The sequence below is a fragment of the Diabrotica virgifera genome, chromosome 4, assembly GCF_917563875.1.
Source record: "Diabrotica virgifera virgifera chromosome 4, PGI_DIABVI_V3a".
In the NCBI taxonomy this organism is placed as follows: Eukaryota; Metazoa; Arthropoda; class Insecta; order Coleoptera; family Chrysomelidae; genus Diabrotica; species Diabrotica virgifera.
In genome coordinates this window covers 17,460,448-17,482,783 of record NC_065446.1, presented here as the reverse complement: position 1 = coordinate 17,482,783, position 22,336 = coordinate 17,460,448, and the positions used below count along the sequence as shown (strand labels likewise).

The 22,336-nt window shown below is 33.3% G+C and overlaps 1 protein-coding gene across 2 annotated transcripts in view; it reads left to right on the top strand.

The window, feature by feature from the left end:
* Window positions 1-22,336, top strand: part of LOC114335819 (sodium channel protein 60E-like) — a 384,114-nt gene that overhangs the window by 218,218 nt on the left and 143,560 nt on the right. For both annotated transcript variants that reach the window (XM_050649033.1, XM_050649032.1), the window contains exons 13-14: window positions 4,726-4,919; window positions 7,981-8,086. In XM_050649033.1, coding sequence (XP_050504990.1) covers window positions 4,726-4,919; window positions 7,981-8,086 — 300 coding nt within the window. The remainder of the gene's footprint in view (window positions 1-4,725; window positions 4,920-7,980; window positions 8,087-22,336) is intronic.

Sequence of the window (22,336 nt, the reverse complement as noted above, 5' to 3'; positions counted from 1 at the left end):
TCTATTTTCTAACAATAGTAAAATGTATTTTAAATGTAATAAGTTACATACATTCTTGTTCTTTTTGTCAAATAATTTAATTTAAAAAAAAATTGGACACCCTTTATAAATATTTATGATAATGTTTATATTACTTAATAAAGAATTGAATACCCTTTTAAATGAGCTTCCACACGACCCCTATTCCCTATTTAAAAATAAGGGGTTGGGGCGTGGAAGGGAGGGGTTTGACAAATGACAGATGTATGTATCGTAAAAATGTGTCCCCCTTAAAACAAAAATCGACCTGTTTCGGCATTTCCTTAAAATCTAATAACTATTGCCAAATATCGAGGTGGAATCTTTTCTTTGGCCCACACTGTATATTAAAAAACACAATACCTTTCACTTCCCAGAAATATGTTCCTCTCCAACTCTACATTTGTCAGTAGCTTCAATAAATTGTTATTGGGGTCAACTAACTACTGAATTCATTGCCTTTTTTTGCACAAAACTTTTAGTGTGCACTTGGAAGAAATGGTTCTCTATCAAGTTAAGAGGCTTTCAGACTGCCTAATCGATATTACAAATAGATTAGGGTCAAATTAGTGGGTAAACCAAATTGATTCGGGAAATATTGAGAGGAGTAATGTTCAATTAAAGTACGGATTTTAGGAAAGATTATTATTTTTTAAAATGTTCCGGTTTTGAAATGCTGCACATTAAATTTGCACTTAAAATTTATTTAAATTTTTCTTACTTTATCAAAAAAATGCTAACGTAAAAGCCAGTTGTAGCTTTAAAATATCTACATTTTTCCCTATCACTTTCATTATATAAAAAAGCAATGTATCTTTCATCTTCCTACGAAATTACGTTGTAGCTGTCAACAGTAAATTCTGATGCGGTTATCAATTTTTGCTTCGCATACACTTATCCCAGAATTTAATATCGATTGATCCATATCAGGCTATACCTACTTGTTATGCGGTTATATTCACGAAAATTAATGACGACGCTTCACATTTTTTAAAATGTGTTCATTTGTTGGTTGCGTTTATTCGCGATTTTTTTGTTTCCGAAGATTACATATTTTGACTAATTGACTTTTGATTTTAAGTGGATTTTGAATAATCAGTGGCGCAGATACAGTTTACATTGTTTTACAATACTTTAAGTTAAATATACGTTTTTTTTTTCAAAATAGATTACTTATAAAAAATTTTGATTTTTAAAATATTTAAAAATGCAAAAATGCAGAAATGACCAGGCAACGACACAGAACATCACGTCAAACTACTATTATTTCTTACATTAATTTATAGATTTCCTACATTATAAAAGGTGTTTGCAGTATTGCACTTTAAAGGCTTTAGAGCAGCGATTCTCAATCTTTTTGTGTCATGTACCACCAAATACTTTTTATTATTTATGGTACCACCTAACTTAAATACATATCTAACTAGGTGATCTAATTAACTATAATAGTGGTGCTGATTTTGGCTGTTTTTGCGTTTGGTGTACCACCTCAAAAAATGAAATGTACCACCAGTGGTACATGTACCACAGATTGAGAACCGCGGCTTTAGGGTGTTCTGAAACAACCAAAGTTTTAAAATGTTGATCTCCCCTGCTGTTTTCTAGTAATAGGTAGCCTATAAACCGTCAATTTCAAATTTCAGGCCAAAATGTTAACCACAACCTTTGTCTCAAACCCCAAAAAAATTTTTGCGGGGTTTTCAAAGATTTTTAATTATTCTTCGCTTCTCTTTTTTACATCCCCGGCTGTTTTCTTGTGATTGGTAGCCTATAACCCCTCAGCCCGAAATATTAACCCTAACCCTTGTCCCAAGCCCACCAAACAATTTTTTTTGGGTTTATCAAAGATTTTAATTACTGAAATTTGAAATTGAGAGTTTATAGGCTGCTAATCACCAAAAAATAGCCGGAAAGATCAAAAAAAGAAACAAGAAAAATAATTAAAAATCTTTGAAAACCGCAAAAAATTGAGGGGTCTGAGAAAACTGTTAGGGTTAACATTTTAGGCTGAAATTTGAAATTGACGGTTTATAGGCTACCTTCTATCCCCAAATCTTAACCTTAATTAAAACCTTTTTAAACTTTGGTTTTTTGATACACCTTATTGCACTTATCCTGCTACTAGAGTTGCGCCTGTTAATCTCATGGATGCGCAGGCGCTAGTCCTGATGATGTCTGTCGTCAAAACGTTTAGTTAATATTAACTTTCATCGTATAAGCGCCCGTTTTTATTTGGCATCTAAAAATTGTTTTCTCTTTCTAATTTTATACACTGACCGGCACAAAAAACGGCCACCCCACAAAATGGGTCATTTTTGATGTCTCGAATTTCCTAAACCTGTTGTCCGATTTAAGTGATTTTTTAATATTTTATAGCCTTATTCTTTAACAATATCGCTGTAATAATCTTGTTGCCAAATAGGTAAATTATCATTGTATACCAGGTGTACCAATCAAACTGTGTTTTTTCCCAAGGTTCACCATACCTTGTGGAATATTCTAGCATTTATAACAGAAATTAAAACCCAATTATAGCCTTAGATTTTCTTAACATTCTGTTTTTTGATTCATTCGCTTATGTTGAATAATAAAAAGTTAGGTACTTGAACAACTAGCCATATTTTTCATCAATATAGTGTTTCTAAATAAGTGCGACAAACTTTAAGAGGTAATTCTGCATGAAAAAATAATTACCGTTTGCTTTATATCCGCAAATTCTTCGTTTCCGAAATACGGGATGTTGAATTTTTTCTTACAAACTGACGATTTATTTATTTCTCTAAAAATCGGTTGTGATATGGAAATGCAATTTAATAGGTTTTAAGAGATTGTTACTGTGCATTATTTGACATACAACTGAGAATTTTATATTCACCATTAACGTTCATACGGGTAATATTACCCGTATGCACTCCAATGGAGAATATAAAATTCTTAATAGCATGTCAAAAAATGTGCAATAACTGTCTCTTAAAACCCGCCAAATTTCATTTGCATATCTCAACCGGTTTTAGAGCAGTAAATAAATCGTCAGTTGGTAAGAAAAAATTTAACATCCCGTATCTCGGAAACGAAGCTATTGCGGACATATGTTTATAAAGCAAACGGTATTATTTTTTCATGCAGAATTACCCCTTAAAGTTTGTCGCACTTATTTATAAACACCCTGTACTGATGAAGAACATGGCTAGTTGTTAAAGTAGGTGGTAAAGTCCTTTTCATGAGCATTTTTCAGTGCGTCACAAATGATGGAAAAAAAGTAAGTCCGTGATAATACACATTTTATAACATTTATTCTAACATGACATTTTAGTTAAATCTGACAGTTGTCACATTTTATTTGCAATATGGCATAAAAACAAATATAAAAACAAATCAATTGTGTTTATTGCATTTATAAAATGGTATTTTCTTTGATTTGTATAGTCTTATAAATTGTACAGATTATATTCGTAGATATATTATATAATTCGTAAATAATTTCTTTTTCGATTATAGCGCCATCTATCGACAACTAGAATAAATGTTATAAATATCTCTAATCACAGACGTGCCTTTTTTCTGTCACATACAATTTAATGCGTTAGAAAGTAATCGAAAAACTGTGACGCACTGAAAGATGCTCATAAGAAAAAGAATACTTAACTTGTTTATTATCCAACATAAGCGAATGAATCAAAAAACAGAATGGTAAGGAAACCTGAAGCTATATTTGGGTTTTAATTTCAGTATTTTATAAATGCTAAAATATTCCACAGGGTGTGGTGAACTTTGAGAAAAAAACACAGTTTGAGTGGTACACCCGGTATACAATGATAATTTACCTCTCTAGCAACAATATTATTACAGCGATATTTTTAAAGAATAAGGCTATAACATATTAAAATATCACTTAAATCGGACAACAGGTTTAGGAAATTCGAGATATCAAACAGTACCCATTTTGTGGGGTGGTCGTTTTTTTGCCGGTCAGTGTATTTAATGATGTATAACATTTATACCTTATTATTTTCTCAATCTATTTTTAGTACCCTATTTGCATTTTATATTTAAAAAAATAATAAAATTTGTAGAACAGGCTACTTACATGGACAGAAATTCAACCAATATGTTAATCAATGTTATTTGAGTGGTTTATACAGGTGTAACAAAAAGGTAGATCATAAAGTAAATCACATATTCTGGGACCAAAAATAGTTCGATGGAACCTAACTTACCTTAATACAAATGTGCAAATAAAAAAGTTACAGTCCTTTGAAGTTAAAGAAATGAAAATCGATGTTTTCCAATGTACTGAAAACTGTTTTTTTAGTTTGAACATGTACGTGTGGCTTTCTTATGACAGGAACATCTTAAAAATATTAGAGTGAAAATTGTGCACCCTATAAAAATTTTATGGGGGTTTTGTTCATATTATCATGTTCATACATACGTTCCAATTAAATTATTATTGTGTTACCATTATTGAAATATAATGTTTTTAATAAAACATTTTTGCCTCTTAGTACTTTTTCGATTCCAGTTTTTATCGAGATATTTTCAACATTTGTAAAATCCACCACATATTTGTAAATGGTTAAGTAAGGTTATACAGACCTGATACAAAGTAACTTTTATCCTCATGTAATAGTGAAACTCTATATTTACAAAATATATTTTGATTAAAAAATTTGCTGCATATTAGAATTTATAAATTCTTGTTTTCAGTTGCGGGTGTTAAAATTAGCACAGTCTTGGATAACTATGAAAGTGCTTCTAAGTATAATTATAAGTACTATAGGAGCTTTAGGAAACTTGACTCTAGTTTTAGCCATCGTAATTTACATATTCGCCGTCATCGGAATGCAGCTATTTGCCAAAGACTACACAGAGGAGAAGTTTTTTCCCGACCCCGTTCCAAGGTAAAGTAATAGAGATTTGTAGTCTGATTAAAATATATGTAAATTTTTAGATCAGAGCATAATTCTATTTCATTTTAATGTCGGAATTTAAAAGCGACTACGTGATAACAGTCGCAATCGCTAGCGATTCTTATTCATTTCAGAATTCTGCTCAGAATTTGGGTTGGCCCTCTTGTTTATTGGCTACGCAATGTTTGTTGAACGTTTGTTTACGTTACATCTTTCATTTGAGTTGTTAAACCCCATTGTGCACATTCTCAATTATTATATTTCTAATTTAATTCTATCCTCTCTAATTCCTCTAAAACCTGCACATCTCCATAAAAGGCAGCCATATTAATACTTTTTGCCTCAGTTTTCCTTATATATATATATGATCGGTTTAGAACGTCTTGCAGCGTTGTCCGATTCCCAAATTCCATTCCTTCCTATTTTGCCACAGGTCATCCCTGAGATCTCGCGCGCTCATCGCTTTCCGAATGCCGGTGGTCCAATTAACTTTCGGTCTCCCTCGCTTCCGATGTTCAGGAGGTTGCCATTCCAGACATTGTTTTGGAAGTCTCTCGTCATTCATTCTGTTTACGTGTCCATACCAGATCAGTTGTCTTCTCTCTATATCTTTCATTATTGTTCCTTCTATTCCCATTCGATTTTTAATGTCTTCATTTCTGATATGTTCTCTTCTGGATATACGTAATGACCTTCTGATTGCATCCATTTCCACTACTTCAATTTTGTTTTTGTTTTTTCCTGTAAGCCTCCAAGTTTCAGCATCATATAATAAACTACTCTTAATCATAGTCTCGTAGATATTAAATTTTCTCTTATTCGATATTTGAGTACTCCAAAGAATATTATTGAGACATCGGATTGCTCTTTTTGCTTGTATAATTCTGGAAGTAATTTCTTTGTCATCAGTTCCAGTTTTATCAAAAGTTACTCCTAGATATTTATAATCTTGGCAGGCTTTAATTTTTTGATTATTTTCCATAAGTTTTCCTCAGTTTTCCTTGCAAGAAGAAAATTTCATAGGAATACGTTCCAATATTGAAAATATCAAATTCTTCATTATTCATAATATTCTATTTTTAATTATATCTAGATCAGATCCTTTCATCTGATACATACTCTTAGAGCAGTGGGTAATTTCTGCACCTTTATTATTGACCTTGCAATACTGTATAATGCATTTTGTTGATGATTTCCGGTGATTGCAGTTTTAGGAGCGCCTCCAAATGGATCATCTGGAACACTTTTTTGGTGAAAATCGAAGAGGATGAGGCCCATAGATATTTTCAAATTGCAAGTTAATTTTGGTCAATGTTAAACCCTCATTCTTCGTCTTCGTATATTAGGTCAGTTATTGTTCGTTCCTAAAGCTGTAGTCGTATTTGTGACAACTACCTCTACCCCTTCATCATTTAAATGGCCTTCAGGTAGTTCGGAAACTCTTGGTTTAAATCTCTTGTTAATCGAACTAGGATTGCACTATCCATTCGTCTAATAGCCACTTTACACGATGCAACTAATTGCGCAATTAATTGCACAACTTCTTGCAGCAATAGAAATTGCACACAAAAGCTGCAACTCCTTGCAGCAATTTCTTGCTGAAAGAAGTTGCAGTTAAATAGAACATGTCCTATTTTTCATGAAATTTTTTCTGCAATTTGGTTATATTTTTAGTGACTTTTAAGGTTACACTGTTTGTTTTTACTACATTGACATTCGGTCATCCTAAATTTCAAACTAAACAATTTTTTAACAAAACTAGAGGAACTTTTTACCAATTTCACGCTGCACAGATAACATTATTTTGATGGATAACTTTAATTATGCAACATAGGGATTAAAAAATTATTTTCTATTATTTTGTATTTAATTATTTATATGGGAAATAAGCCACAATTAAAATGAAAAAAATAATTTTATTAACGTTTCGACGCCCAAATCGGGTGCCGTTGTCAAAATACAAAATACTACTAATGGAAACAAAAATGTTGTTGCTTAGTAAAAAAATTCTTCTAATAATTTATTTAATTTGACTCATTTATATCGGCAATTCAGATACATATGATACATTTTAAAGTAGAAGACTTTAAAATGATATTGCCAATATTTGTGAGTTGCGTTCCTGGGACGACTTTACTGAAAGATAGTTCATTCGATTACATGAAATCAACCCCAACTCAAGAATATCCGTCACAAAAAAATCATAGCATGTGATCTGTCTTTAAAAAGACAACCACATGCAACGGTGACATTAAAATTCTGGTGTTAGAGATCTCATAGTAAATCATGAGTCAAATTGCCGATATAAATGAGTCAAATTAAATAAATTTATTACAAGAATTTTTTTACTAAGCAACAACATTTTTGTTTCCATTAGTAGTATTTTGTATTTTGACAACGGCACCCTATTTGGGCGTCGAAACGTTAAAATAAAATAATTTTTTTCATTTTAATTGTGGCTTATTTCCCATATAAATAATTAATCATAAAAATGCCACAAGGAAATAGCTTCAGAACAACATTAATTTGTATTTCTTACAACTTGTTTCCTTTTGTAAATAAATAATGTATAGGTATACTTGCATTAGGTATTAATTGATTTTGTTATAATACATATTATTATAATTTTCTTAAATTATAATCTAACATTTTTAATCTAATATCTGATAGATAACTCTACTCAAAAAATTACATTTAATTTATAAAAACTACATAGCCTCAAATTTATGTTATTTTGTCAAAGTTTCTGTCTATTTCATGTCAGTTTATGCAATTGTTTGCACCGTGTAATCACTTTATTGAAGAAAGTTAGTTGCAACTTATTGCACAAGGTCTTGCGCAAGAAATTGTGCAATTAATTGTGCAATTAATTGCGAAATTTCTTGGATCGTGTAAAGTGGCTATAATATTCTGCTTCCATTCCCGTTTGCTCTGTCTTTACTTAAACAATCCGTTATTTGAGCTTGTACAATATTTTAATAGTGGTAAATTGAATAAGCTTTCCATTTGTAATAAATTTTTTTGTAATAATTTTACTTTTTTTTTAATTTAGGTGGAACTTCACTGACTTTTTTCATTCGTTTATGATGATTTTTCGCATCCTTTGTGGAGAATGGATCGAACCTTTGTGGGACTGTATGAGAGCAGAACGAGCTGAGGTAAAGTATCGATGTAGTTTACCATTAAATGCTAAGTCAGTAGAAAATGCTATCTGAAAAAAGTACTAAAATTTACAATATTTATGTAAAAGAATGTTATAAAATACACTGAATGCATTGTAGGGGAGACCGGAGCAAAACGAGGCTCGGGGCCGAACGGGTAGTGCATAGGTGTGCATAACTTATAGTCGTTATAATATTGGCAATAGCGCCATTCTAACGAACGTGGGTTGACTCACTTCAGTCATTAGAAAGAAACTTCTAGTCATGTAGTGTGCTTCTTTACGGACATAAAACCGTTTTCTTTTGTTTTGTTAAAAATTTTGGTGATATTTATAGAAGTACTGCAAGGTGAGTAAGAAAGTTTTAGCAAGTTTTTCATTCAAATATGATAGATATGTTACTGAATTTTAATATTGCATGCTGTGAACCGTTTTATATCTTTTACGTTAGAAATTACTAATTTTATTTGAAATGATGTCTGTTGAGGCAAAGCGGTCGGGACAAGACGGGATATTATCCCATCTTGCCCCGCTCTCCTAAATTGCCGCTACTTTATAGCATTTAAACTTTGTAAGAAGAATCTGATTAAAACACACTAATAAAAAAAATCAAAGAAAACTAAAGAAGAAAGCGAGATGGACACTAACTCATCAAAAGATGATGAAGATTGTGGTTGCATCTGATGTGGATACTTATATTTGCAATCAACTGAAGGATGGGAAGGCTAGGCGGAGAAGTAATCAACAATATTAGATACGCTGACGATACAGCCATTCTTGCTGAAAATTTACAAGATCTTCAGACACTACTAAATCTAATCAGTGAAGCAAGCTATCGGAGAAGCCTTAAAATCAACATTTCAAAAACAGAGTGGATGGCAGTTGGAAAGATTAATATAGATCAAGGTCAGCTTTCTCTTGATGGAGAGGAGTTAGAACGGGTAAATCATTTCAAGTACCTTGGCAGCTGGTTAAATTTAAATTGTGACTCTGATGAAGAGATAATAACTAGGATCGAAATATCACGGAAGGCTTTTATGACCTGGAAACCAGTTTTATGTAATAGAAACCTGTCGATGAATATTCGAAAGAAGGTGCTGAAATGTTATGTGTGGTCTATCCTATTGTATGGTTGTGAGACATGGACGTTAAAAACCACAATCCTAAACAAAATAGAAGCATTCGAATTGTGGTGCTATCGACGAATCCTGAAGATATCGTGGGTTTCGCACACTTCCAATGAAGATGTTCTTCAAATGATGAATTCGGAACGTCTGCTCATAAGCATCATAAAGAGGAGAAAAACAGAATACTTCGGCCATATAATTAGAGGACCTAAATACCATCTGCTTCGCCTTATAATACAAGGAAAAGTGGAGGGAAAGAGATGGATTGGTCGAAAGAAACTTTCATGGCTGCGTAATATTAGACAATGGTGTGGCTGCACAGTAGAAGAATTATTTCGCGCAGCAGCCGATAGAGAGAGATTTCAGGAAATTGTAAACATGATGACGGCCAACATCTGAATGCAGACACGGCACCTAAAGAAGAAGAAGAAGAAGGATGGGTAGTGTGTAGTGTCTGTCATGGATGGGCTTATAATTCCTGCGTAGATGTTGAGGAAGAAGACGAAGGTGCTCATATTTGTGAACTCTGCCAGCCTGACTAAAATACATTCCCATTTTGCCCCGTAGCATTTCCCATTTTGTCCCGTAACCGGGACAAAATGGGTCAATGTTTGCAACGAACGAAATGGCAGGGATGCCCTAGCGGCAACTGCTAGCAAAAACTAAATTTCAATCTAATAGCACATAAAACAACATCCAAAAATGTTATTCTACATCCTACCAGACTGAAAAGAGTGGGAACCTTCTCTGGTAACACCTCCGAGGCTTCTATAATTTGCAAGCCATAACGGATGCTGAGACTAACGAAGATGAGGGAATTTTACAATTTATAATTCACGTCCCATCCACTCAGCGCGGTAAAGTTCCAACGAGAATGGTTCCCTTCGTACTCCAATCAGAGTAAACATGTAAATCAAAAATTAATAACCATTTTCAATTTCGTTGCAACACGAAACTACAGCCGCATCATTATTCCAGTTCAATCAGAGAGTGCAGCAAGCACCTCTACCAGTTTCAAAACTTATTACTCTCTCATCAGGAGGCACATATGCTGCTCTCTCTGACCCAACTAGGACAAACCCCGGCGTGCAGTCACGGATTGCAACGAACGAAATGGCAGGGATGCCCTAGCGGCAACTGCTAGCAAAAACTAAGTTTTCAATCTAATAGCACATAAAACAACACCAAAAAATGTTATTCTACATCCTACCAGACTGAAAGCAATGGGAACCTTCTCTGGTAACACCTCCGAGGCTTCTACAATTTGCAAGCCATAACTAATGCTGAGATAAAGGAAAATGAGGGAATCTTACAACTAATAATTCACGTCCCATCTGCTCAGCGCGGTAAAGTTCCAACGAGAATGGTTCCCTTCGTACTCCAATCAGAGTAAACATGTAAATCAAAAATTAATAACCATTTTCAATTTCGTTGCAACACGAAAACTTAGTTTTTTTTTAGTTTTCAAAATGAGACTTTGGAAAAAGGTTATTTGCGTTCGTCAAAGCGGAGCTATGATTGAAAAAAAATTCCCAATATACTTATTTTGTACTCATTTGACAATATCTCGAGTTCTTTCTATTTTATTAAGGAACAAAGTTTATTTGAAAAAAAATCATTTTCTGGTTTACGAGCTACAGCCCTAAAAACAATTCAATTGTTTATAACAACTTTTTGACCACTCGGATTAAAATCCACTCTCGAAATTCGTAACCAGCAGCCAAAAATATATTAAAAAAAGTTTGGTGGACCCATCAGAATTATGGGTGACCAAACGTCCCGTAAGAACGGGATTGTCCCGTTTTTTAAAGATCCTACCCGGAGTCCCGACAAAGTCTTCCGGTATGCTTAAATTCCCCCTCTTTACGTTGGGTGGATGATACATTTTTATGCTCCGGCCATATTACCACCTTCTGGACAGTTGAACTATCCCATTGCCGTCTTCTCTTCTCCTTGATAGTTGAACTGCAATTTACCTATTTATAAGTTGCATACTGTTATAAGTTTGCCTATTAAGGTAAATTGAATAAAATGTATAGGTCCCAACTTAACTAAAAAGAGCATGCTCCAATGATTACGTGTTGATGGAGGCCTCTCTTGGTCTTGACTCCTGTTTAGCTGGAGGATATCGCCCTCAAACTTTTCGTGCAGGTGTCCCGTTTTTTAAGCTTATGATTTGGTCACTCTACCCTAGATCATATAACGACTGGACTATTTTAAACTTATTACCAGAGAACGGCAGTTCTCGCCAGTGGCGCACAATACCCCTACATGCGACACTATATATTATACACGAAATTTTCGGTTTTCTAAATCTGACTGAATTAAAAATTGGGCCAAATCCCATCTTAAAGTTTAGGAAAAGACTCGCTCATCCATATTTCAACTCTCCATGTTGGTCCAAGGGTGTGGCCGTCCCATTTAGGGTCTGTTTTTCGCTCTCGTCCCCAAAACTCCCAAAACTTTCCAAAAAGTAAGTCCGACCTTTGCGGCTTCTTATAGTACTCATCATTACCAACGGCGGATCCAGCAACCTTGCAAGGAGGGGGCAATGAAATAAAAAATTTTCTCGTCACTCGCGTACGCAGGATTCTTTTTCGGTATGGGCTGTTACTTTATTTTTCTTCATGTACCATGTCCTTTCAGAACGTTGGTTACTATCATAGCTATCTTAATTTTATTCACTGCCACCCTAAATCAAACACGAAGTGCTTTTTCGTCCTGGACTGCGTTTGCCTTCTATTTTCACTTGCATAATATTTTGTAGCAACCTATATTTGAAACTTCTCATTACATGTCCAAAATACTCCACTTTTCTCTTGTTGATGCCTTCTTTAATCTCAGTAGTCTTGCTGAGACGTTCTAGTATTGTGGAGTTTCGAATCTTCTTCACCCAAGATATTTTTAAAATTCTTCTATAAAACCACATTTCGAAAGCCTCAAGGCGATTTAGGTAAGTAGATCGATTTTATTCACAGTCCAAGACTCGACACCATATCTACAGTAAGACCGAGAACACGTACTTTGGAGAAGGAATTCTGTTTTATGTTTCAATCCGTTATGCAGTTGTCAACAGGACACAAAACTCGCTATGTATTTTCAATCGTAATTATTATCTCTTTCTTAAAAAAAGGCGACACCAGGCGAAGTCTCAAGGAGGGGGCAATTTATCCCATTGACCCCCCCTTGGATCCGCGCCTGATCATTACCTTTCCAACTCATGTCTAATCTTGAAAATCGGTTATACCATTCAAAAGTTACCGAGCTCAGAAATATGACTCAATTTTTATTTAAAAAGGGGAAAATGTTTGTGGATATGTATGTATGTATTGTATATATGTGTGTGTGTGGAAAAGTTACACCGATCTGAATTTTTTTTCTGTGTTTCAAGAGGGGTCAGGGCCGATTCAGAACCGGTGTAGTTTGTGACTTTTGACCACTCATAAGCCAGCTATAGAGCTAGGTTGATAAAAAATGGCATCTTTTTTGGGCGTATATATCTTAGGTTCAAGGAGAGGCAGGAAAACTGCAGATATACCAGATTAATAGGTCAACATCATACCTACACGTGGCTCAGTACAGCTGAAAAACTGAAGAACTAAACTTTGAAAATTTTGGTTTTTCGACAGTTACTAAAAATTTCAACCTACGAATTGCGCCAATAACTGATTGCGTTTGTAGGGGGACTCTAGACGCATCTAAAGGTGTATACCACATATCTGGAAAAATTCGAATTTTTAAGTTATAGGCTTCATAAATATGATCAAATCTATTTCTTATGGGAAAACGGTTTTTCAAGCTCAATAATTCCTGTAATACCTTTAGTTATCATACTTGACCTTGGATGTATCAGATACTACTTGTCAATAAGTTTCAAACTCATATTTAATGATCAAAATCGGTTAAGCCGTTCAGAAGTTATCGAGTTCCAAACGTATAATCCATTTAACCATTATCGCCAAAATGGTTTATGTAGTTGTAGTGGTTACGATGCTAAATTGATAGGGCAATACGAGTTCATTAACCGGCCATCCTAATATTTTTTTTTCTATTTCGAATAGAAAAAAAATCTAGTGTACAGGGTTATTCACTATATTTTGACCCCCCTGTAAATGGTTCATTTACAGAATTAGAAAAAAATGTAAAATACAAAAGTTATTCGATTTTTAAATTATGATTTTTTGACATATATAACATACTAGTGACGTCATCCATCTGGGCGTGATGCCGTAATCGACTACTTTTTAAATGAGAATAGGGGGCATGCGCTGGCTCATTTGAAAGGTAATTCAATTCTCTATTCAGTAATATAAACATTAAGATAATAATTATTTATACAGGGTGTCCAAAAAAAATTTGAATTAAATTAATAGACACAAAAAGAAGAATGTATGTAATTTATTTAATTTGAAATACATTTTACTGCTGTTAGAAAACAGAAATAAAAGTTTGTTGCACAAAGAAACATTGATTTTTGCTTAAATTCAATGTTCAAACTGCCAAGAGGCAGATGGGTGGCAGCTTGAACATTGAATTTAAGTAATGTTTATTTGTTCAATAAACATTTATTTCTGTTTTCTGACAGCAGTAGAATGTATTTTGAATTAAATAAATTACATACATTCTTCTTTTTGTGTCAATTAATTTAAGTTAAAAAAAAATTTTTGGACACCCTGTATAATTAATGCAGATGAGCTAGCACTCGACCCCTATTCCCATTAAAAAAAATAGTCGATTACGTCATCACGCCCAAATGGTTGACGTCAATAGTACGATACGTATGTCAAAAAATCATAATTTAAAAATCGAATAATTTTTGTATTTTTTCTAATTCTGTAAATAAAGCAGTTTACAGGGGGGTCAAAATATAGTGAATAACTGTACATTCGATGGACAATAGATCATTTGAGACATAATGCTATAAAGGCATTTATAATATATTTATAACGCTTAACGTGGAATCGAGAAACATTACATTCAACTTTATACATTTAACTTATAACTTTGGAAAACTCCTGATACAAGAATAAAAAACCGCTAAACGCCGTAAAAATGAGTGGCGCATACAATATTAAAGCTACAAACGAGCTGATATGAAAATAAAATTCTAGTTTTATTTTAAAAGATGTTTCCATAATATTTTCTAAATTTGAAGTAAAACGCTCCACAAAAGAGCTTCAAGATACAAACTCTATCAAAGTTATTCTTTTGTGGAACGTTTTACTTCAAATTTAGCAAATATGGAAACATCTTTTAAAATGAAACTAGAATTTTATTTTCCACCAAAATGAAAATACATTTTCGCGCCACTACACGTACCTAACATTCATATCAGCTCGTTTGTAGCTGCAATATTCTATGCGCCACTCATTTTTACAGGGTTTAGCGGTTTTTTATTCTTGTATATTACTAAACTTTTACTAACTTAAAAAACATGTACAATACCGGATGTTATATATTTTATATAATTAAGGGTTAAATTCTGGAACGAATAGTTAGATAACCAATAATTATTCCATTATTCACGACACCTAAATAAACTACGACTATAGGAGTGATCCGTATCCGTATCGATACGATTGTCAATTCCTTTGATAATTGGATGCTACAAACTAGTCAATACGAAAAACGGGTGCAATAGACAAAGACAAAAACGGAAGAGCGAAACGGAAGTTCAGTGCAGATAATTGAGCTTTGTTGGGCAGTGATGTATACCAGAAAAATTAATTTTAACTTAACTAGCATTTTAGTATTTAATGTCTTTTTCAATTTTAATTAGATCGCACTACGTTGTAAGCTGCCAGCTACTTGCAGAAAGAATTATTTTTTTAAATAAAGCGAGTATTTATTTTTATTCCAACATTCCTCTTCTTCACATACGATCATATCTTCCTATCATATCATATCTTCTTCTATTTGGCTTTATGCAAGGCAGATCAACAACAGATGCAATTTTCATTGTAAGCCAAGCCGCACACCAAAGAAACATGAAACGAAAAACGTGAAACATTAAACGAAAAACATGTTTCATGAAAAGAAAACACTGCTAAAAAAATCTCAAAGTCCGCCTACTAATGAAACGAGTGTGATTCATGCTCATGACACATTTTTATTTTCGGAGAGTCTCATAAATGGCCGGATATATATTTGTTTAGCAGTGGTTTATTTCCATGAAACGTAATTTACGTTTCATGTTTCTTTGATGTGCGGTCGGGCTAAGGCAACTGATGGAAAAATACAGGAATAAAGAAACCAACGCTCATATGGTATTCGTTGATCTGAGAAAGCATATGATAGAGTTCCTCGAGAGATTCTGTGGTGGGCACTCAATAAGAAAGGAGACCTGGCAAATAAGTAAAGATTGTGAGAGATATTTATGAGGGAGCAACGACTAGTGTTAGGACAGGTGTGGGAGAGACTGATAAATTTCAGGTGAAAGTAGGATTGCACCAAGGCTCGGTGCTTAGTCCTTATTTATTTTCATTAGTTTTGGACCAGATAACAGCGAAACTACAGGGTAGCATTCCATGGTGCCTAATGTATGCTGATGATGTAGTGTTCATAGGAAATAGTGAAAGAGACTTAGAAGAACAAAAACTTGAACAGTGGAGACAAGCTCTGGAGGAAAAAGGTTTAAAACTTAGTAGGGCAAAAACAGAGTATTTGGAATGTTCATTTAAAGATGTACCTAGGATCGGTATTACAGAGTAATGGAGAAATAGATGGAGATGCATGTAGTAGAATTAGGGCTGGATGGATGAAGTGGAAAGAAGCGAGTGGTGTGTTGTGTGACAGAAAAATTCCAATGAAGCTGAAGGGAAAATTCTATAAAACAGCCATAAGACCGGCTATGATGTACGGAACTGAATGTTGGGCAGTGAAAAAGAAAGAGGAACAACGAATGCATGTGGCGGAAATGAGATTGCTTAGATGGATAAGTGGAGTGACAAAGAAGGATAAAATTAGAAATGAGTATATTAGGGGAAGTCTAGGTGTGGCACCAATTGATGCCAAAATGAGAGAGCATAGGTTAAGATGGTTTGGTCATGTTCAACGTCGAGACCTTAATTACCCAATACGAAGAATAGCTGAAGTGAAGATTCCTGGAAGAAGTAGGAGAGGAAGACCAAAGAAGACCTGGGGGGAGACGATAAGGCAGGACATGTTGGTAAAGGGTATTAACATTGATATGACCTGACCCAAGATAGAATTGTGTGGAGAAATGCAATTAGGGAAGCCGACCCCGCATAGGGATATGGCAAAGAGAATGATGATGATGATACGATCATAGCTTCCATTAACTCTCTGTTTCTTGCAATATGTATCACAGATTTTGTATCGCTAATTTCTGTCCATTGCCTTATGTTTCGGAGCCAAGACATTTTCTTGCGTCCCATTCCTCTCTTGTCTTCAATTTTACCCTCGATTATAATTTGAAGGTACTGGTATTTTTCATTTCGCATGATGTGACCCAGCTACGCCGTTTTCCTTTTCTTGATGGTTTCGAAAATTTGGCGTTCTTGGTTGATTTTTTTTTAGGAAATCCACATCTGTGACTTTCGCCGTCCATGGTATCTTTAGGATACGGCGATAAAGCCACACTTCAAAAGCATCTAATGTGTTTATATCCCTCGTTCTGAGTGTCCAGCCCTCTACGCCATATAGCAGCACCACTATACGTAGCACGTAATGAACCTTAATCTCAGTTAAAGATCGACCTCTGAACAGGTCACTACCTTCCTGAATTTTACGAAAGCTTGTCGAGCTTGCTCAATGCGACATTTTACTTCCCTTTCCGATGCACAGTCTACAAAAAGCCACGTTCAGGTATTTAAATTTGCTCACTCTTTCAATGTGCTTGGTATTCAGTGTTATGATGGAATTTTCAAGAACGTCCAAGTTTCTGGAGATGATCAGGCATTTGGTCTTTTTGGTATTAATCTCTTATCCCATTCGCTTACTGTATTCTCCGATTAAAGTAACAAGTTGTTGAAGATCGACTATTTTGTCACAAATTAAGACATCATCATCAGCATATCGTATGTTGTTGATCAATACTCCATTCCCATTGGTTCCCGTCTCTGCATCTTCCAAAGACTCTTGAAATATGGCTTCCAAATAAATGTTAAATAAAAGAGAGGAAAGCACACATCCCTGTAAAACAGCTTTACTTATATGTATGGGTTTGAATATAGAATTGTCTATTTTTAGTTGTTACGTTTGACACCAGTACAATTTTTCAATGCATCTTATGTCTTTCTGGTCTATATCAAGTTCTTTAAGGATCTGCATTACCTTGGGGTGTAGAACACGATCAAACGCTTTCTCGTAATCTAAAACGAATACGAACACGTCCTTCCTCTGATCGTAACAATTTTGGACCAGCACCTATACCCCAGGCTGTGGGTGAAAAAAAGGTCGATTTCAGGATATAATTCAGGAATTTTTGAAACCTATCAGGTATTGTAAAGGACGATGCCAGGAATAACTTCTACTGAAATGTAACCAAAAATATTGTGCGCTTTTTTTATATTGCGATTTTCATTTGTTAAATTTGCAATTTTTAAAGACGTTTAATTTTGCAGCTTAGGATATTGATTTTAGAGAAAAACTTTTTAATAGAAAGTTGTAGTAAATTAAAAAACCTACAATTTAAGCTATGGTAAGTTTAATTTCGTTTATTGGTTATTGCAAAATAGCCTGAGAAAGGTCCAAAATGGCCGTTTTTACAATTGCATTATTTATTGTACAAATCATTGTTTTATATTTTTTAAAGCTTTACAATGAAGATCTTTCAATTCCAAACATAAAAAAAGTTGTAAAGCCAGATTAACGAATTTGTTGCTTAGATATTATAAATTGTTTATCAGAAGAGGTCAAATGTCGAAGGCTATAACTATTTGAAAAAAAATCGTAGAGAGTTGCTGAAACATCCAATCTCCTTCTAAAGAGTTATATTTTCATATTCTGATGTAAATAAATGCGTAAATCATTTTTAAACCTCTAATTTTTGGGTTTGAAAATAAGGGGGCAAATTTCGTTATAAACATTTAGAGCTGAAGCGGCCCTGTACATCCTATGAGTTTCTAACTTACAGATTAAAGTTGCTGAAGATGAAACGAAGATTTATAAAAAAATAAAAATTTTCTACAACCAACTGAAGCCGAGATAATTGTTTTTCTTCTTAAATCGTGCTGCATTTATTTATAACAATTAAGAAATTATTTTACAGTCATTGACTAAAGAAAGACTTATATTATGTTGAAATGAAAATTATTATAAAATATAATTACATTTAATTATTAAAAATTATTTTTAAAGTCGGTGCTTTTGCGAACGGCCGAATTTTGCAAATCGCCTGACTCGCTTCAAATCCGCGCGCTCGGAAAATTTTTACGTAACTTGTATTAAATTTTGACAGAAAACAATTTAATAATATTACCATTATAATATACAGTCTGTTTAACACTGTATTTGTTTTTCTTGATAAACTTTTTTATGTGAAATCTCATTTCTGAAGAAATAATATTACAAAAATGATACATATAATAACATATGAAATATATAATATAACTATATTTTTAATTTTTTCATTGTTATATAAATATAATAATAATAATGTTACTTCTTATTATACAGTATAAAGATTTTTCTTCTTGTAGTGACTATCCGTTGGCGAACATCCAAAACGGATAGTCACTACAAGAAGATAAATTTTATATTGTATAATAAGAAGTAACATTATTATTATTATATTTATATACCAATCAGAGAATTAAAAATATAATTATATATTTCACATATATGTATCATTTTTGTAATATTATTTGTTCAGAAATGAGATTTTACATAAAAAAGTTTATCAAGAAAAACAAATACAGTGTTAAACAGACTGTATATTATAATGGTGATATTATTAAATTGTTTTCTGTCAAAATTTAATAAAAGTTACGTAAAAAATTTCCGAGCGCGCGATTTGAAGCGAGCCGGGCGATTTGCAAAATTCGGCCGCTCGCAAAAGCACCGATTTTAAAAATAATTTTTAATAATTAAATGTAATTATATTTTATAATAATTTTTATTTTAAGATAACATAAGTCCTTCTTTAGTCAATGACTGTAAAATAATTTCTTAATTGTTATAAATAAAGGCACTACGATTTAAGAAAAAAAAACAATTATCTCGGCTTCAGTTGGTTGTAGAAAATTTTTATTTTTTTATAAATCTTCGTTTCGTCTTCAGCAACTTTAATCTGTAAGTTAGAAACTCATAGGATGTACAGGGCCGCTTCAGCTCTAAATGTTTATAATGAAATTTGCCCCCTTATTTTCAAACCCAAAAATTATCTCGGTTTCAGTTGATTGTAGAATTTTTTTATTTTCTTATAAATCTGCGTTTCGTCTTCAGCAAAAATAATCTGTAAGTTAAAAACTCATAGGATGTACAGGGCCGCTTCAGCTCTAATCGTTTATAACGAAATTTGCCCCCTTATTTTCAAACCCAAAAATTAGAGGTTTAAAAATGTTTTACGCATTTATTTACATCAGAATATGAAAACATAACTCTTTAGAAGGAGATTGGATGTTTCAGCAACTCTCTACGATTTTTTTTCAAAAAGTTATAGCCTTCGACATTTGACCTCTTGGGATAAACAATTTATAGTATCTAAGCAACAAATTCGTTAATCTGGTTTTACAACTTTTTTTTATGTTTGAAATTGAAAGATCTTCATTTTAAAGCTTTAAAAAATATAAAAAAATTATTTGTACAATAAATAATTCAATTGTAAAAAACGGCCATTTTGGACCTTTCGCAGGCTGTTTTGCAATAACCAATAAACGAAATTAAACTTACCATAGCTCAAATTGTAGGTTTCTTAATTTACCACATCTTTCTATTAAAAGTTTTTCTCTAAAATCAATATCCTAAGCTGCAAAATTAAAAATCTTTAAAAATTGCAAATTTAACAAATGAAAATCGCAATATAAAAAAAAGCGCAAAATATTTTTGGTTACATTTTAGTAGAAGTTATTCCTGGCATCGTCCTTTACAACACCTGATAGGTTTCAAAAATTCCTGAATTATATCACGTTTTTTCACCCACAGCCTGGGGTACTATGTGTGTTGCTACTACTGTGTTATTATTCTAACATTACGTTTATTTTATAGTCTAGTCGCAACATAGTACATAGTGGGTCCCGTGGGCACTTTTAGCTCGCCGAGATTTGATGGTGGTATTATAGGTTTTTTGGGTCGCTGAATCCAATGGAAGTGGTCTGGAAGCCCAAATGTGGTGCGTTTCATTGTTATTAACAAATTATGGTAAAATTAGGTGTTTTTCAGGAATTATTAGAAGTCCTGTAAATAAATTGATACTGTTAAGGTCTTCTCTGGTGTATTTTTGGTCGCTGAATCGAATGCGACTAGTCGCGATTACTCAAAATGTGTTCTTATTTTGTTAATAACAAAATAATTATTTATTCTCCGAAAAGCTCGAAATTCGTTAGCTACAGCAAGTTTGTAGTCTTTTTCATAGTATTTTTATACGCTAAATCGATTGTCACTAGTCGTGATAGCTTAAACCACGTTCCGACTTTGTTATTAATAAATGATTGCAGAAATAATTTGAAATTTGGCATGCACGTAGCTAACATGTCAAACAAAACAAGTGATATCGTGCCGATGTGTGCTTTTACCCTGGGGGTGAATTTCACCCCGTCTCGAGGGTGAAAAAAGTAACCTTTAAAATAAGTCCGGAATGGCACCTATGTACGCCTTTTCTCCAGCTTGGCGGCGCTAGTGTAGTTGGAGGTCAACGTTTTGACTATTCGTGAAGATTGTATATGGTGTTTTTGATTACGATTTAATAAATAATAAATTATGGCCGAAATATATCGATCTTAGAGACTGTTTGTGCGTTGAAAAACGAATTGAGAAGGAATGCGTGAGTTACTGGAAAAAGGAAGCCCTTATCGAATACTAAACTATATTAATCATCGTCTCAATGTTTTATTTCTATAGCTCAGAAGAGGGTATTTATTTAGTATTAACTCGCGCTCCCCACACGAGTCTGACAACTGTGAATAATATGATATGTGCGATCTGCCTTACTTTTTTATCAATTTAAAATTCACAATTAAGTGCGCTCAGCATTAATTTTTGTGTTTATCTCATTTAAAAATGTGATATTTTCAAAATATGGCCGCCATGACAGTTGCGCATTTGGTGTAAATTTGGTTTAAGTATGGGTTGAGCGCAGTCGATTGTGCAATGTTGTCTTATTTAAAAAAATTATAATTCCTTATGGAAATATAGAATGTGTTAATTTAATTAAGTACAATTATTTGGGTGTTTGTCTACGTGAAAAGCGACCTTAAATTTAAGATGAAATTAGAAAAAATTAGGGTTAGGTTTGATCAGGTTATGTTTTAGTCACTAAAGAATATTTGAATGGTACCTACTAGGTCACTTTAATTTTCAGTTATTAACTTTTTTATTTTCGATGACGCTAGGTTAGGTTTGGTCAGGTTATGTTTTAGTCCCTAAAAAATATTGGGAACTTGAGAATTATTTAAAATTAGTATTTCACATTTTTCTATATTATTATTATTGCTTCAAATATAAATTTTTTTATATGTTCACTCCATAAAAAGCGATTGTAGATGTGGCAACAGTGTGAATGTATATAAAATTGCATATCTTAATCCGTGCGTTTATAATAAATTTTGATCTGAATTTTATAGTGAAGTATTCTATTCTTTATTGTCGAATCAAGGGGCAATACGTAATCTGTTTCAACAAAATGTTTATTGCAGATACGTGCGTTTATAGTCGGCACATATTTATCCCTTCTTATTGCTACAATCCATTTTTTTCTCTTCAGAATATCTTTGAGAAACCTGTGTCCTGATGTTCTCGATAAGCACAAATGCATAGCACAACATTGAGGGATTTTATTTTCTCGAGTTTAATTCACACATCGAAACAAATATGCAATATTTACTTGGAAATAGATTGATTTGAAGTGTTGACGTAAGTTGACGTGACCTCCAACTACACGAGCGCCACCTACGTTGAGCTTTCCAGATTAGCTGCCATTGGATAAACTGGTTAATTCTGAG